Source organism: Doryrhamphus excisus, chromosome 20, assembly GCF_030265055.1.
Source record: "Doryrhamphus excisus isolate RoL2022-K1 chromosome 20, RoL_Dexc_1.0, whole genome shotgun sequence".
In the NCBI taxonomy this organism is placed as follows: domain Eukaryota; kingdom Metazoa; phylum Chordata; class Actinopteri; order Syngnathiformes; family Syngnathidae; genus Doryrhamphus; species Doryrhamphus excisus.
Genome location: NC_080485.1, coordinates 1643423 through 1658373, shown reverse-complemented (window position 1 = coordinate 1658373; position 14951 = coordinate 1643423). Strand labels below are relative to the sequence as shown.

Below are 14951 nucleotides of genomic sequence, written 5' to 3'. Positions count from 1 at the left end.
GGAGTACCCGGAGAAAACCCACGCATGCACGGGGAGAACATGCAAACTCCACACAGAGATGGCCGAGGATGGGATTGAACTCAGGTCTGCGTGCTAACCACTAGACCGCCGTGCAGCCCGATAGAACATTAAAACATAAAAAATCCTACATGTAACTAATGACACAAATTCCAAAGGAAGAATGTCTAAAAACTGGCACAATAATGATTTCAAAAACACTTGGTAAGTTTTGAAATCTAATGCTACGTTCACACCGACGCCGAATCGATGGCGAATTAAATCGGCGAGCAAAGCGGCGGCAAAGCGTAACAAAGCTTAATGAAAGCGTAAAGACCGTAATACAGCGTAAGAAAGGTTTGAGCAATTCGGGACATTCGGCAAGAGCGCCAAAAATTTTGAAACTGTTTAAAAATTTGAGGCGATCTGTCACGAATTGCGTAAAGCGGGGGGGGGGGCGTATTAAAGCTTATCAAAGCTTAACAGAGCTTGGTTCAAAGGATCAATGGATCTGCTGCATCTTATTATGCTCTGGATCAGAGGCGGGATGCAGTCGGGATCTCGAAATTTTCCATTGCGTATCAGAGCTTATCAGAGCATAAACATATCTGAGGAGATCGTGAGATTTTTTGAAAAATGACGCCGAATTCGTCAAATTCAAAGCGTGACATTCGGCGTTGGTGTGAACGTCGCATAACCAACATTTTGGGGAAAAATGGACCTTCGAATGAGTAAGTTGCAAAGGCTTAAGAATTTGAAACGCCATTGTGCGTGACCTCTCCAATTTCACAAGACTTCCACTCTACCAGATCAGAAGTAAGGCTGATGTTTGTTTTTTCTTTGGCTTTTTGGCAACACTAATTCACAACGCAGCCTCTCAGGGATAACATCACATGCAGCAATAACCGTAATGCAATGGCCCAATTAAAAATAATGAAAACCAGGACGTTTACTTCCTAAAAAAAGAGGATGAGAGAGTAAGACAGGACCTAAAAACAGGACAATAAAGAGAAAATAAGCACCCGGTAATATTGTAATATTGAAATACATTCTAGACGCTAATGATGAATGAAGTGGTGTAATAAACGCTAATCATATATGCACTTCTGTTAAAAACAAAAAATCAATACACTCTACTTAATAAGTGACAGGCGTATTGCATCTGGCCTCTTATTATCATTTATGGTATAAAATAACTATTAACTAAAATAGCTGTTTCAAGAGGATATTAGTAGTAAACATTAGCGCTTCAGTGGCCATTGTTTTCTTGTAAAGTAGTATCTGCAGTACAGAATTACTGGGTCAGACCCATTGTTAAACTGGACCAGCGGACGTAGACATCATCCCATATCTCTTATGGAGGCTTTGTGCAACCGGAGCATCGAACTCCCATGTGACTTGGAAAGATATGGCCGCAAGCAGACAAGCATGTGGAGATGGTCTTTAAAAAAAAAAAGATACATATTTCATTCACTGGGGGAATATTATTCTTAGTGCTATTACTCAAGCATTTAATTATAGCGCTGAGCAAATGGGACAGCATTGTCCCACAAACGTCTGCTTATGATGTTTAATGTGTGACAATGTCATATGTGGAATGGGGCGAAGAAGATATCGACTCCATCATTTTGTCATTTTCATGTGATATTTCATGTCACTTTTAACCACGTCGTCTGTGTTAACTGACTGGATGAACACGATCAACGCATCAGGATTTGCTGGCGTCTTCCTCAGTCAGAAATAAAAACAGTGACTGATATCTTCTGCCCTCTTTTTATCTGTCAAATTCATCACACCCACCACATCCCTCCTTGTGACAGGCCTTGTTCACAATGAAAATGGGACCAAAGGGGAGCAACAACAGAGAGAGAAATTGCAATTAAAGATACATACAGTATATTTACATTATAGTGTACTGACCTTAATATAAGACCCCTCTTTTCAAGACATAAAATATTTGTAAGACAAAAATCACACACAAAAATCAATCACGTTTTTGGTATCAGTCATATAACAACTGTTAGATTACATAAAAAAAGATTGCATTTCTTAGCAGCTCGACAATTATTTCAAGGTTCTCATTAGCATTATCTTCAAATCAACATCATGAGTCCTCCTCTGTTGTTTGCTACTTGACTCAACCTTTGAGTTCCATTTCTTAAGCTGGTCGCTGTGACGCAGCGTCTTCTCTCCGGTTAATATGCGTGTGTGACTGACAAGAAGAAAAGCTCTAACGGGATTGGGGAGATGTTGGCACCACTTATTCTGTATAAAATGTATTTTTGGCATATGTTTTGATGTTTACACTATTTCCTATTGGACAAAAATTGCCTCAGTTTTCACAAGTTTAGTTTTTTGTTGTACCGTTTGGAACAAATTCATAAGAAAACCATATTTACCAATGTATTGATTATTGATGTGGAATACTGTTGAACTGAAATGATAAATGCATAAGACTAGAGCCTAGAGCATCAGATACCATGGCATCTGCTTTACTGTTGTTCCTTTTCTTCACTTTTTTGGTATTACATAAGCATCGTTGAGGTGAGAAAATCATCATTTATTCATTTTCTACCGCTTATCCTCACGAGGGTCGTGGGCGTGTTGGAGCCTATCCCAGCTGTCTTCAGGCGAGAGGCGGGGTCCACCCTGGACTGGTGGCCAGCCAATCACAGGGCACATATAGACAAACAACCATTCACACTCACATTCATACCTATGGACAATTTGGAGTGGCCAATGAACCTAGCATGCAAGTTCTGCTCATATTTCGGTCCACCATTACTGAATTTGGTTAAAGTGTTATTCATTATTTTAAAATCAGTTTGATCATTTAATTGTCGGTGATTATGTTGGTGGAAAAGTTGATCCACACCGATGCGGACTTCCTGAGCTTTTTGCTCGGTACCTTGTTCACGATGGTGTGTGTTTGACTGACAACCGGTCGAGGGTGTAATCCTCCTTCGGCCTTAAGTCAGCTGGGATAGGCTGAACAGGATAAGTCTAACATAAAATTGATGGATGGATGGAAAATGTTGCAACATCTGGTAATGACAGAAATCCAAGTCCAATATACTTTACTGTACATGACAGCTTGTGAGTTTTACTTTTAATTACTTATCTAGATTTGTGCTGTTGTACTGAAGAGCAGCACTGTTTTCCAATATGAGAAAGATATTTGTTTTTCCAGACAAGATCTATATCTTTAATAAGAATAAGTGAGTTAAAGGATGTGGTATTGATTTTTGCACTTCCAATAAAGGAGAAAGATTAAAGCGAATATGTCAGCTGAATCTTAGAGAGACTCAGCTGGGATTTTTTTTTAATGCTCGATTCCTCACTTCAGCCTCAGAAAATGACATATTTTGTCAAATACTTATTTGATAACAAATAATTTAATATTACACATTCATAAAACTCTTACACAGTCCTTACTTCTGCTGTGAATTTCTAAGAGAATGTAGCACCTTCTCAATTGCCGAAATGCGTTAAAAGTCAACATTAGGGATGTCAAACGTTTGACACCCTTGACAAGATGAGGGAACTTGTAAGCTAATTACAAGAGGAGTTCAAACATTGACACAAACCAGCGGAACAGAGCTCAGGGATAGCATATTTAAGAGCAAAGGTTATCACAGGGAATCTAGTAATTCAAAGCAAGGCTCCAGAATATACTCATTCATTCATTCATTCATTCATTTTCTACCGCTTTTTCCTCATGAGGGTCGCGGGGGTGCTGGAGCCTATCCCAGCTGTCTTTGGGCGAGAGGCGGGGTACACCCTGGACTGGTCCCAGAATATACTGTAATTATGTCATTTAAACAAGACAGTGAACTTGATCAGAACAGTCGGAAGAGCAGAACACCTTTATCCGAAAACCCGACCCACAATACCAAGAGACACAATAACACGTTTGTCGTATGCTCGTCCAGGTAGCACGTCACTCATTAGGAGGATGTTATATTTTTTTCATGGAGGCTCTGCCTAACCCGCCTCCCTGACCGCACATCCCTGACTGTATAGCTTCAGTGAGCTGGAGTCCCAGCATCCTCCGGGGGGGGTGAGGAGGACGAAGCTGAAGGTCGACTCACCTCGACCACTCGCCAGCTGTCACAAGTGGACAGACAGCAGAATCACCTTAAACCTGAATTGATTTCTTTGAGTGAGAGAGAATGAAATTTCAGATATATGTTGACCTCTCTTGATGGAAAGTGTCACCGCAGAGCTGGAGATGGAGCAAAAGAAAAGCTTTATAGATAGCAAATGTCACTTCTAGAAAAAGAAATATGTATTCCTGGCTTTTTTTTCCAGCTTGCCGTACAGAGACTACTACATAGCGTACAGTATTTGTTGAGCTTTTTCTTATATCTCACTTAAAAGTGATACAAATGGTTTCATTGCATGGCCTACAGGTAAGAGCACCAAAGTCCCCTGCCATTGCCTTTGAGCCTTCATTTAACCAACCGCTGCAGCTCATGTGATGATTTATTAACCGGAGTTATATGACGACGCTCTCCTGCAGAAAAGTCTTCTAGCAATGGAAACAATTTCAAGCCAACTTCACAGATAATTAGGCATTTTAGCCGGTGGGTTTGATTTTAAAATAAGCTGAGCTCTCAGCAGCTGCACTCCTCCTCGCACGCTGCACACTTCCTCGCTCAGCTCGCTGGAGATTCTCTATTGCAATGAGATGAGGAGGTCCACGGAGTTTGGCCAGAAATATGGAGAAATAGAAATGCAGCAATAAAAGCGGTAGATAAGTGATATAGTAGCTGCACGCCACTCACGTTTATAGCGTGACCCTTGATACTCCACGTATGACCTACTGTTTACTGTACATTTATTGACGGTGTCGCTTTCAACACATGCAGTCTTAGCTGTCATACAAATATAAAGGGAAGTAAAAACCCCAATAACAACAAAATAAAGTAAAAATAGTCACTTTTTGACACTTTGTAAAACATTCATTCATTTTCTACCGCTTATCCTCACGAGGGTCACGGAGGGTGCTGGAGCCTATCCCAGCTGTCTTTGGGCGAGAGGTGGGGTACACCCTGGACTGGTGGCCAGCCAATCCCAGGGCACATATAGACAAACAACCATTCACACTCACATTCATACCTATGGACAATTTGGAGTGGCTAATTAACCTAGCATGTTTTTGGAATGTGGGAGGAAACCGGAGTACCCGGAGAAAACCCACGCATGCACGGGGAGAACATGCAAACTCCACACAGAGATGGCCGAGGGTGGAATTGAACTCGGGTCTCCTAGCTGTGAGGTCTACGCGCTAATCACTGGACCACCGTGTAGCCCCTAAGTAAAATATATATAATTGAAAATTAAGGAATTAACGATGAAGGAATTACAGTACATACTCAACATTGATAGTTGTGAAATATAAAAAATACACATTTTCCGTGCAGCTTCTCAGGTGTTTTTCATGCTAGTCATTAGCCATCATGTTTTCAGGTATGCTGATGCTATTTATGTTTATAAAATTGTATGCATTTTGCTAAATGTTGTGTTTCTTCAACGTATACAGCAGTAGCGGTATGGCGCTTGTTGTCACGGTTGATTGACACGTAGGCTCTTAGAGCCGGCCTTTGACGTGAAAAGTGGGAATCAGTTCTCATCTTTTCCTGTTCTAGTCGTACGTGATTGGTGGAGCGTTTACACACGCAAGTAAAAAAGGTGAGGCGAATGAGCAGCAGGAAACAAAGCCTGAGGCACTTTCTGAATGCCAATCTTATTATGTATGTATTATGATTTATTTTTGCACTTTTTAATTTGGTTGTGTAATGTGTTGTTGATGTTGTGTAAATAGTTGGAATTGTACAAATAAAACACACCATCATATCGGACCTTTTTCTCTAATCTGTTTTTCGTATTTTCATATTTATTCTTATGAATGTCAAATTATTCGACTGTGTTATTTTGTATTAATATTATTCAAATGGTCTGCATGGTGGAGAAGTGGTTAGTGTGCAGGCCACACCGAATAATTAGCCACTCCAAATTGTCCATAGGTATGAATGTGAGTGTGAATGGTTGTTTGTCCATATGTGCCCTGGGATTGGCTGGCGACCAGTCCAGGGTGTACCCCGCCTCTCACCCCAAGACAGCTGGGATAGGCTCCAGCACCCCCGCGACCCTCGTGAGGATAAGCCATAGAAAATGAGTGACTGAATTATTGAAATGCAGTAAACATTTGAGCTGACCTACTGGATCCACGTTATATAATAACACTTTGTTGCTCATGCAAACCACTCATTTTGTTGTCAGTGCTGCTTAAACGTACAAGGAGATCAAGTTTGTTGATGGAGTTGCGTGCAGCATCGCCATATTGAGGCTTGATCCTGTGTGCCAACGTGATGTCTTACTCATATGCTCATCAGCATGTTGAGAGTGGTGAGACAATGTGCTCAAGCACAAGCAGTGTTAAAAATAAATCAAGTACGACATCAAATGTAGTACTGTGAATTGATTATTTTATATAAAAAAATATATATATATATATATATGAGTGGTATTCTTATCACTCTCTCATTTTCAAGAATGCTTGGAAATCCAGAAAATACAACTATACTCAAAACTACACCGTATATGCCATGGGTTTACAGATATATTATGTGGGATATGAAACAAATAAACCACAATATTGAATATGCAATATAGAAAATATACCAGGATATATGCAGGAATATGCAGGCTTCAGTTACCGTAAACAAGTAAGAGCAATATAACATGTTTTTCTCAGTCCATATCACTGAGTTCTTCTGGCATAATATGAAGTTAATGAATCATATGCCTCTTCTGCTTCATTTATGCTGCTGAAATGTATTTTCTGCAATGTCAACGTATTACGTTTGAATCACGTTGGTTGCGATGCTTTATGAATTTGCTGCCTTCTTTGAATGAAGTCAGTGATTGCACGCACGTGTACATGGTTGTGTTGTGTACAGTGTGTTGGTTCACCCATAATTACCGACGTATGGATGGATAACATGGATGGATACAGCTCACTCCCCAGAAATACATGCCTTATAAAAAAGTCCTATTCGTGTGCGTAATTATTCCATTAGCTGTGTAATTTTATTAACAAAGCTTAAAAGGGAGAAGCTGAAGACTGTCAGAGGTAATTAAAAGATAAAGTGAACAGAACGGCCTGCGTGTCCTTGCTACATGAAGACATTTAGCCTCTGTGGTGAGATCATAATATTCCCTCAAGTCAGCAGGCTCATGCGCACACAAAGACACACTTAAGGGATGCTAGTTGTATTCCTCCACCTGCCAGCCACCCTCAGAAGCTCGTGCAGTTGAGGATTTGCACTGTTGTGGCGTTGCTGCTGACAAGGTATAAAGTATGGCTCCATTGCAGTGGTCATTGTGATAAACGACTCAGAAGGTATTCATTTTTGCTAAAATTGGAGAGAAAGGCCACTGTGTTACTATTATTGTTTTATGGTGGGAAATAAACAGTTTGAATCTTAAATTCCAACTTTTAGGAGTGAATAAATGAATAAATGAGTAGGATGTATTAGTTTGGACAAGCTTTGCTTGGCAAGAAATGCTGCTACTCAAGCATTTGTCTGCAGCGTCTGTTTTACAACTGTATGTCTACGGTTGTATAATGACTGCAGATGGAGATTTTTAACGAGCAACTGACACCCCAAATATTAGCGCAGCTACTCCACCCTCCAGCTGCGAGGATGAGAAGCATTAAGGGGAAAAAAAGACAAGATTAGAGGAGAATTGTGGATCAACTTCATCAGTTAATTAAACTCTATTGCAGCTTGATGAGCAATTAATCAAGGCGGCTTGCAGAATGTCAGGCGGGGCTGACTGTCGGGGGGCACCAAGTGTGCACCGTACAGTATGCAGTACGCTCCCGTGAGGCAGCGCAAGCGAGCAGCCCTGAAATTGCCGTAATGGCCATGGTTTATATAAGTAGCCATCAATCACTGCTCCGACGTTAGCCTGCGACATATTAAAGCTCCGGGATTAGGATCCTCTTGGCACGTGGAGAAGCTGCATGCTTAAATCCAACCAATTTCAGCAAATATGCTAATGTTTTGGATTATTAAGCAGATAGTGAATATTACTGACATACAAGCCATGTATAACCTTCTCTCTGGGGGCAGGGGGACTATATAATGGACTATAATTGCATTTTATGGACAAAAGTGTTGGGGCACAAAGTCATTAATGCCTACAGTCCAAGTAGTGACAATGATAAAAACCTTTGGGTTTGATCTCTCCTGTGAACACGTTTGACTAAATGTTGTTATACTGTATCTGGTTTTGTCAGGGGTCTGGTGTCCTAATAATGTTTCTACTCCTGAACTGCTGCACACAGAAGGGGGAACATTTGCCAAAACATTATATTTTGTGAAGAATTCATCATATTGTGGCACTGTTATTATACTCCAAAGTTGGACCTGATAAGACTTGAAATTTCACACACAGCTCAAAACCCTGTCCAAAAACCCATTGGATGAGCAGTATCACCATTTGGTCCACACTCGTCCACAGGACTGACAATGTCTGTAAAGTTTCATTAATATTGACTGAAACAAATAACCACCGTCATTTGAGGCCTCACAGCTAGGAGACCAGGGTTCAATTCCACCCTCGGCCATCTCTGTGTGGAGTTTGCATGTTCTCCCCGTGCATGCGTGGGTTTTCTCCGGGTACTCCGGTTTCCTCCCACATTCCAAAAACATGCTAGGTTAATTAGCCACTCCAAATTGTCCATAGGTATGAATGTGAGTGTGAATGGTTGTTTGTCTATATGTGCCCTGGGATTGGCTGGCCACCAGTCCAGGGTGGACCCCGCCTCTCGCCCGAACACCGGCTCCAGGATGCCTTGTGAGGATAAGTGGTAGAAAATGAATGAATGAATGAAAAATAGTAGGACGCACACAATTAGCAGGAATTAGAATCAGGAAGTAGCTTGGCTGGAAGAACAAACATATTTAGAGTTCATTTGTATCACAAAATGCAAATTAGAAATGCATCAAAAATTCAGCCCTCACAATCGCTCTGTATTATTTACCTTTTGTATCACTGCATGCTGTTGCCAGCTATCAACCGTTAGCACCGTACCATGACTCATTTCACAGTGTCTACTGTCTATTTGTCTATATGTGCCCTGGGATTGGCTGGCCACCAGTCCAGGGTGTACCCCGCCTCTCGCCCAAAGACAGCTGGGATAGGCTCCAGCATGTCTGCGACCCTCGTGAGGCTAAGCGGTTTAATAAATGAACGAATGTTTGTTAGCAATATTCCTCCAAGCATTTTCTGCACAACCTACAAATGTCATTTATGCCACCTTGACACTAATTTCACATCTGGTGACAATGTTGTCATTTAGATCGGTGAACTGGGGGGGCAGGTCCCAAAAGTGGTTTGCAGAACTGTTTTTAGAGCCTTGCCAAAAACAAATAATAACCCAATGTCCGTGAATGCACCTCGCGTTCGTTCGTATGCGCTATTGGCTTGCTACGCTGCAACAGGGTCTGTGCAATGTTTATGGGCGACTTAGTCCAGCTTGGGGGGGGGATTGAGTGGGGATTTAACATGCCGTCAGTCCAACAAACAGCTGCAGTACATTCCACAGTTTGGATCGCTGCTTGTCATTGAGTGGTGATAGTGGGTCCTGCAGCCAAACCACGGATTTAGATGGTCCCCTTGGAAAGTGTGAAGACTTGCTTAGTACTCTTTGCATTCTGCTTACGGGAAGTTACACACGTGCTACACAATTTGTGACCAAAAATGGTAAGCATTGGCTTAAAATACCATGATCCTGCACGGCTTATTTACACCTAAAGTACTGTTTACTTCTAGTGTACGACATAGTGTACACAATGTATATTGTTGTCACATGGTATGCACTGTCACCACCACTCCCCTGGTGCCATTATTGGCATGACGCCACGCTATAGCAGTCACCCCTAGTCTCATTAATTCTTCTATTTGCAAGGGACCTACACAATGCCGGACCCTCAATGCAGAAAATAGCTGTCTGCAATATCTCCCAGCTGCAGTACGGTTACTTGCTGAAGACCATCGGAGAGAAGGCAGAAAAAGCAGGAGGAAGACATCATTGTAACGTAACTACAAAGAGGAAAGCACAGAGTGTAGGTGAGGGAATTACTTGAGGACTTGAAGACATCACTTTGGGCATTATGAACAGTTGTTAACCAGAGCTTCATAAGAAGATCCAAGAGACTACAGAAATCACTAGATGATGCCTGCAGACATTTTCCAAGGAAAAGTGGACAAATGTTATGCGTGTCAGAAATTTCAAACATGATTTAAACATTCATTCATTTTCTACCGCTTTTCCTCACGGGGGGGTTAAACATTTTAAAGAAAATTTTATTTGCACAATGACACACAGCCCTGCACAATTTGAGGTTTCAGTGAACCTAACATGTTTATTTTTGAATGTGGGAATAAACCCATTCATGCAACCATGCCAACTGTACACAGAGGTCCAGAACAACGACTCAAATCCAGAATCCAGGAGTCTAGTGGTGAGGCAGACGTATTAACCACACTTCCACCGTGTTGACCTGAAGCTTTTCACTTTCATCTAACACTTCTTTTGTTTTTTGTCTATTACCACCCTTTTATAGTCCTTTTTTATGTTACTATGTCAATTGAAGTAGTAAACTAAATGCATTAACAAGACCACAGGAGGGACTCATCGTAAACGGAAGGAGGCTATTTAAGAAGCTTGGTAATAATCTGTCCCGTATGTAAGGTCTTTAGGATTATACCTTACAGATGTCTGTCTTGGACTCGGTATCGTATCGTTCTGAATTCGCCAAGGGTGCACACAGCATCTTCGAGTGAGGTATGATGTCGGCCGGTGCTCACTGCACAGCTGCTGTCTGCTGGACTGAAGGGTTTTAAGTGGGAGCAAATCACTCAATGTGACACGTATTAACTCACGGGCGAGGTTTTACATCAATGTCTGTCGATCATCATCTCAATTTCTGCAGGGATCAATCGAAGTATGCAAGGACTTAAGCGTGTTTTTGCAATGAATCATAGTTTTAATTTTTTAATAAGTTGTAATTTGAGTGTGTCTTGACCTGGCTTTGTTCAAGAATCCCGACTCGTTGACGTTGACGGTGAACAGAAGAGCAGCAGAGCCTGTTGGAGAGCAGTTGATGAGTTCATTTGGGAGAGTTATGGTGGAAGACTGCGATGCAGGGCAGCGTTGGCGATGCTGACTGGATAATGGCATGTAGAGTGCTGCGGCACCACCGTAGGTTGAGCATCTGGTCGGGGGCTCCCTTCATTGCAGGGCTCAAGAGAAGAGAGATCCACGCTCGTGCTAACATGCACACTCATTGGAAATTGATTAAGCAGTAGCCATGAACAATTTGGACCATGAATTGTTAAAGGACCCTGTTTGAGTGAATATCTGCCCCCATAAGAGGCGGATATCACAGACTGGGGTGGAGTTCAAACATCATTTGAACCAGCGATTGCTTTTATTTGCCTGTACTGCTGATGATGGCAGTATTAAGTACTACTTAGTGTGGGGTGGATTTCACTATTTATAAGTCAGTAGAGCCATTTGACTTATCACAGTCATTAAGCGAGTAATAGAGTTATTTATTGATGATACCATACACCCTCCCATCAAGGTGGTCAGGTTGCATACGCACTAAGAAATGAATGAGTTAATAAATGTATAAATTACAGTGGAACTTTGGTAGATAGTAGGAGTGCAATTGTGTTCTTAATTTTATCACCAAACATATTTGTTAGCAGCTTGCTAATACTTAGAAACTGCATGGACACAAGATCTTGTGTCACAAGATGTTGCAAGACTAAAAAGGAGCAAGATTTGTCATATGCTGGAGCCTATCCAAGCTTACGTTTGGAGAGAGGCAGGGAACACCTTGTACTGGTGGCCAGCCAATCACAATAAATTAGTTATATATTTGTCATATTATCATGTTTTGTTTTGTTTGACTATTTTCCAAATAACATCTTCACTGATTGTAAAAGTAACCTTAAATGTTATTTTTCTCCTTTTCATTCTTCATTTATATGCATTTAGAATTTTCTGCATGCAAAGCTATATTTTGTGTTAAAGAGTGAAAGAGTGAAATGCCAAATGCACATACTGGTCATTTAGCATTTTTGTTTGTTCAATAGAAAACTAAAGTAAAAGTAACCTGTTCTGTTTTGTCTTTGTGTTTTCTTTCAGGAAAGAGGAAACATTGCTGTAGTCTTTAATGTGGGAACGGACGACATTAACATAGAGGAGACATCAAAGTTTGTAAACGACGGAAAATACCATATAGTGAAGTTTACGAGGAGTGGCGGTAATGCCACTCTGCAGTTGGATGATCTGCCAGTCATTGAACGCTACCCCATAGGTGAGTGCCTCTATGTCATCTAGATCTGCCTCTATAGGAATGTGTTTGCTAGTTGAAGATGATCAGGACTTGTTTAGGGTGTCAACTCATTTTGTTTGTTATTCCAGCTGCTGTGTAGAATAATACCAGTGTTGGTGTGATTTTTATATGGAAACATGTCTGGGGTGTGGACTCAAGTCCACGTCGAGTCAGACCCGAGTCACAATGATAACTGCTTTGGACAATTCAAAATACATTGATATTATTTGTCAAATTGAATAGATTGCTACATTGTTCATTTTATTTGGTAAGAACTAAACCGTACTCATGTGACCTGTAAGGACTCAAAGATTTCAAGCCAATGATTTCAGACCTGACTCGACCGGTCTTGTCTTGACTCGAGACTAGCAAAACACTGACTTTCTCCCACGTCTGTTTAACAGTAAGCGCTCCCTTTTTCTGAAATGTAACCAAACCACCCACACTGTGGAACTAAGAGAGTATGGAGGTGAACATTTGCCAGTTTTGTGGAGTTACACTAAGTCTTTCCAATGAATGATTCAATTGGGGTTTACAGTACAACAGTAAAGCCCAAATGAAATATAATGACTTTTCTGTCATGCATTTCTATGTGCTTGCATTGTGAATTTGACACCATATGAACTGATTAATTAGCTAAGGAATGAACAAGCAACACTGGTATTTTTCTGTATGCAAATGTCAATATGTGGATAGTAATATGACTGCATTACCTCCAAAAGAACTTTGAAAACAGCGTAAGGCTTTGACAAAAGCTACAGCTAAAAACATGAGTGTCCTGTAACATGCTCAAAAAATAAACGGCCTAATGATTGGAACATTTAGCTTAAAGAGTGAGCTAGCCAGCTCCAAATCCAAATCTTATGTCGAGCGTGCATTAAATATCCGGGCAGGAGGACAAACCCAAGCTATCTCTCCGCTTTTGCATAATGTTTGCTGACCTTTTTAGTCATGACCGGAGCATCCATCCTAAAGGAAGATGGTCCAAAGCACTCCATCCTTGCTGCTGCCCCCTAAGGTGAAACATAGGTAGTAACACTTGGGTGACAGTCTGGACATGACTATGTCAATCCTCAAAACCCACGGTGCAAAGGACGCAAAGGGGACAGACAGATGGTGTGCAAAACTCACATTTTTATTGCTTGTGTGGTAGAGTGGTCGTCTCCCAACCAGAAGGTTGTGGGTTCAATCCTACGTCCTCCAGTGATCACGTTGAAGTATCTTTGCAAAAGATACTGAACCGCCAGTTGGTCCTGATGCTGCGTCACCGGTCGGTAAATGTACTAACAGTGTCTGAGTGCCTCATTTGCATAAGACGCCAAGTTTATCAGGACAAAAAGTGAAGCAGAGCTGCAGTGTTGATGGATGCACAGATCACTAAATGGATGCCTCGCGACTACACGTGCAATGTCGTAATGGGGTGGCTCCTTGAAAGTTCTTCATGGTAAAAATACAAAAATCTAATATAGATTTGGCACTTTGTGTATTTTGTTGTCACTCCAGTATAAAATCATATTGACGTCGAGGCTCTACCTAACCTGCCTCCACTCCACTTAAACCTGGAGCAAGAACGGCACATGGCGATGAAGAACAATCTTGTTGAGCTGAGGTTCTGACTTGTTCGGCATTTATAGCATTCCATTTTCCAAGGGTTTGACTGCAGTTGATATCTTTTCATCAAAAGTAATCTATATACTAATCCACCATAAATTTGTGTTGAAATATGCTCTCCGCCCATCTTTCATATGCAACAATGCAGAAGGTAGCTACCTTATTAGGTTAATTACAGTCTAATTGCATCTAATCACAATTGCTGTACAATTCCCCTCTTCACCTCGAGCACAGAAAGCCATTATTCTCTCAGCTCGCCTGTAGTTTGATTAGTATCCATGTAGCCCGCTAATGCACTCATAATAATCATAAAATAATAGTAGCCTTTAGCCGTGGCCACTCACAGATCAACGGTGACGATAATAGAGCAGAGCGGACAGCAAAAATGAGGCTTGGAAAGGCGGACAGATAGAAAGGTGCAGATGGCATCGGGGGGGTCAGTCATTCTGAAAGCAAGGTAATAATTGTTCCACCGGGACGTCTATATATGGTCACTGTAATCTAGGTGAAAGTCCTGTCCCTCATATTTGTGAAAAGCCATTCAAAGTCTTTAGCACAATTGTAATGTTGAATTACAAATGCACACACATAGCGTGTATGTACCCCTGATGTACCCCTGTGTTTGCTGTACTTCCTGCCTTTATTCTTGCCCTGATTTGCACCACACACACAAAAAAGCTTTGCTCCAACAAAACAAAAAAACAAGAAAAAGAAGCTTCTTCTCATGAGTATTGGCCATGAAAGTAATACCAACACAATGATGCTGCCAGGCCCGCAGGGCTCCATGAAGCATCCTATCAGAGTACCAATGAACACGCACTGCACACAAAGATAATAAAGAAGTCCCTGGCCTTATTCTTTTTGCTCTTATCAGTACGCCGAGCACTGACATGACTCTGCCTCCATTCTCTCTGCCCC

At 41.4% G+C, this 14951-nt stretch overlaps 1 protein-coding gene across 19 annotated transcripts in view; it reads left to right on the top strand.

Annotated features, from left to right (window-relative positions):
* LOC131107920 (neurexin-1a-like) overlaps window positions 1–14951 on the top strand; it is a 282890-nt gene that overhangs the window by 228360 nt on the left and 39579 nt on the right. For 18 of the 19 annotated variants that reach the window (XM_058058402.1, XM_058058406.1, XM_058058399.1 and 15 more), the window contains one exon: window positions 12233–12404. In XM_058058402.1, the coding sequence (XP_057914385.1) occupies window positions 12233–12404 (172 nt within the window). Of the gene's footprint in view, window positions 1–693; window positions 814–12232; window positions 12405–14951 lie in introns of those variants that run through there. The other variant, XM_058058417.1, reaches the window with a different exon arrangement.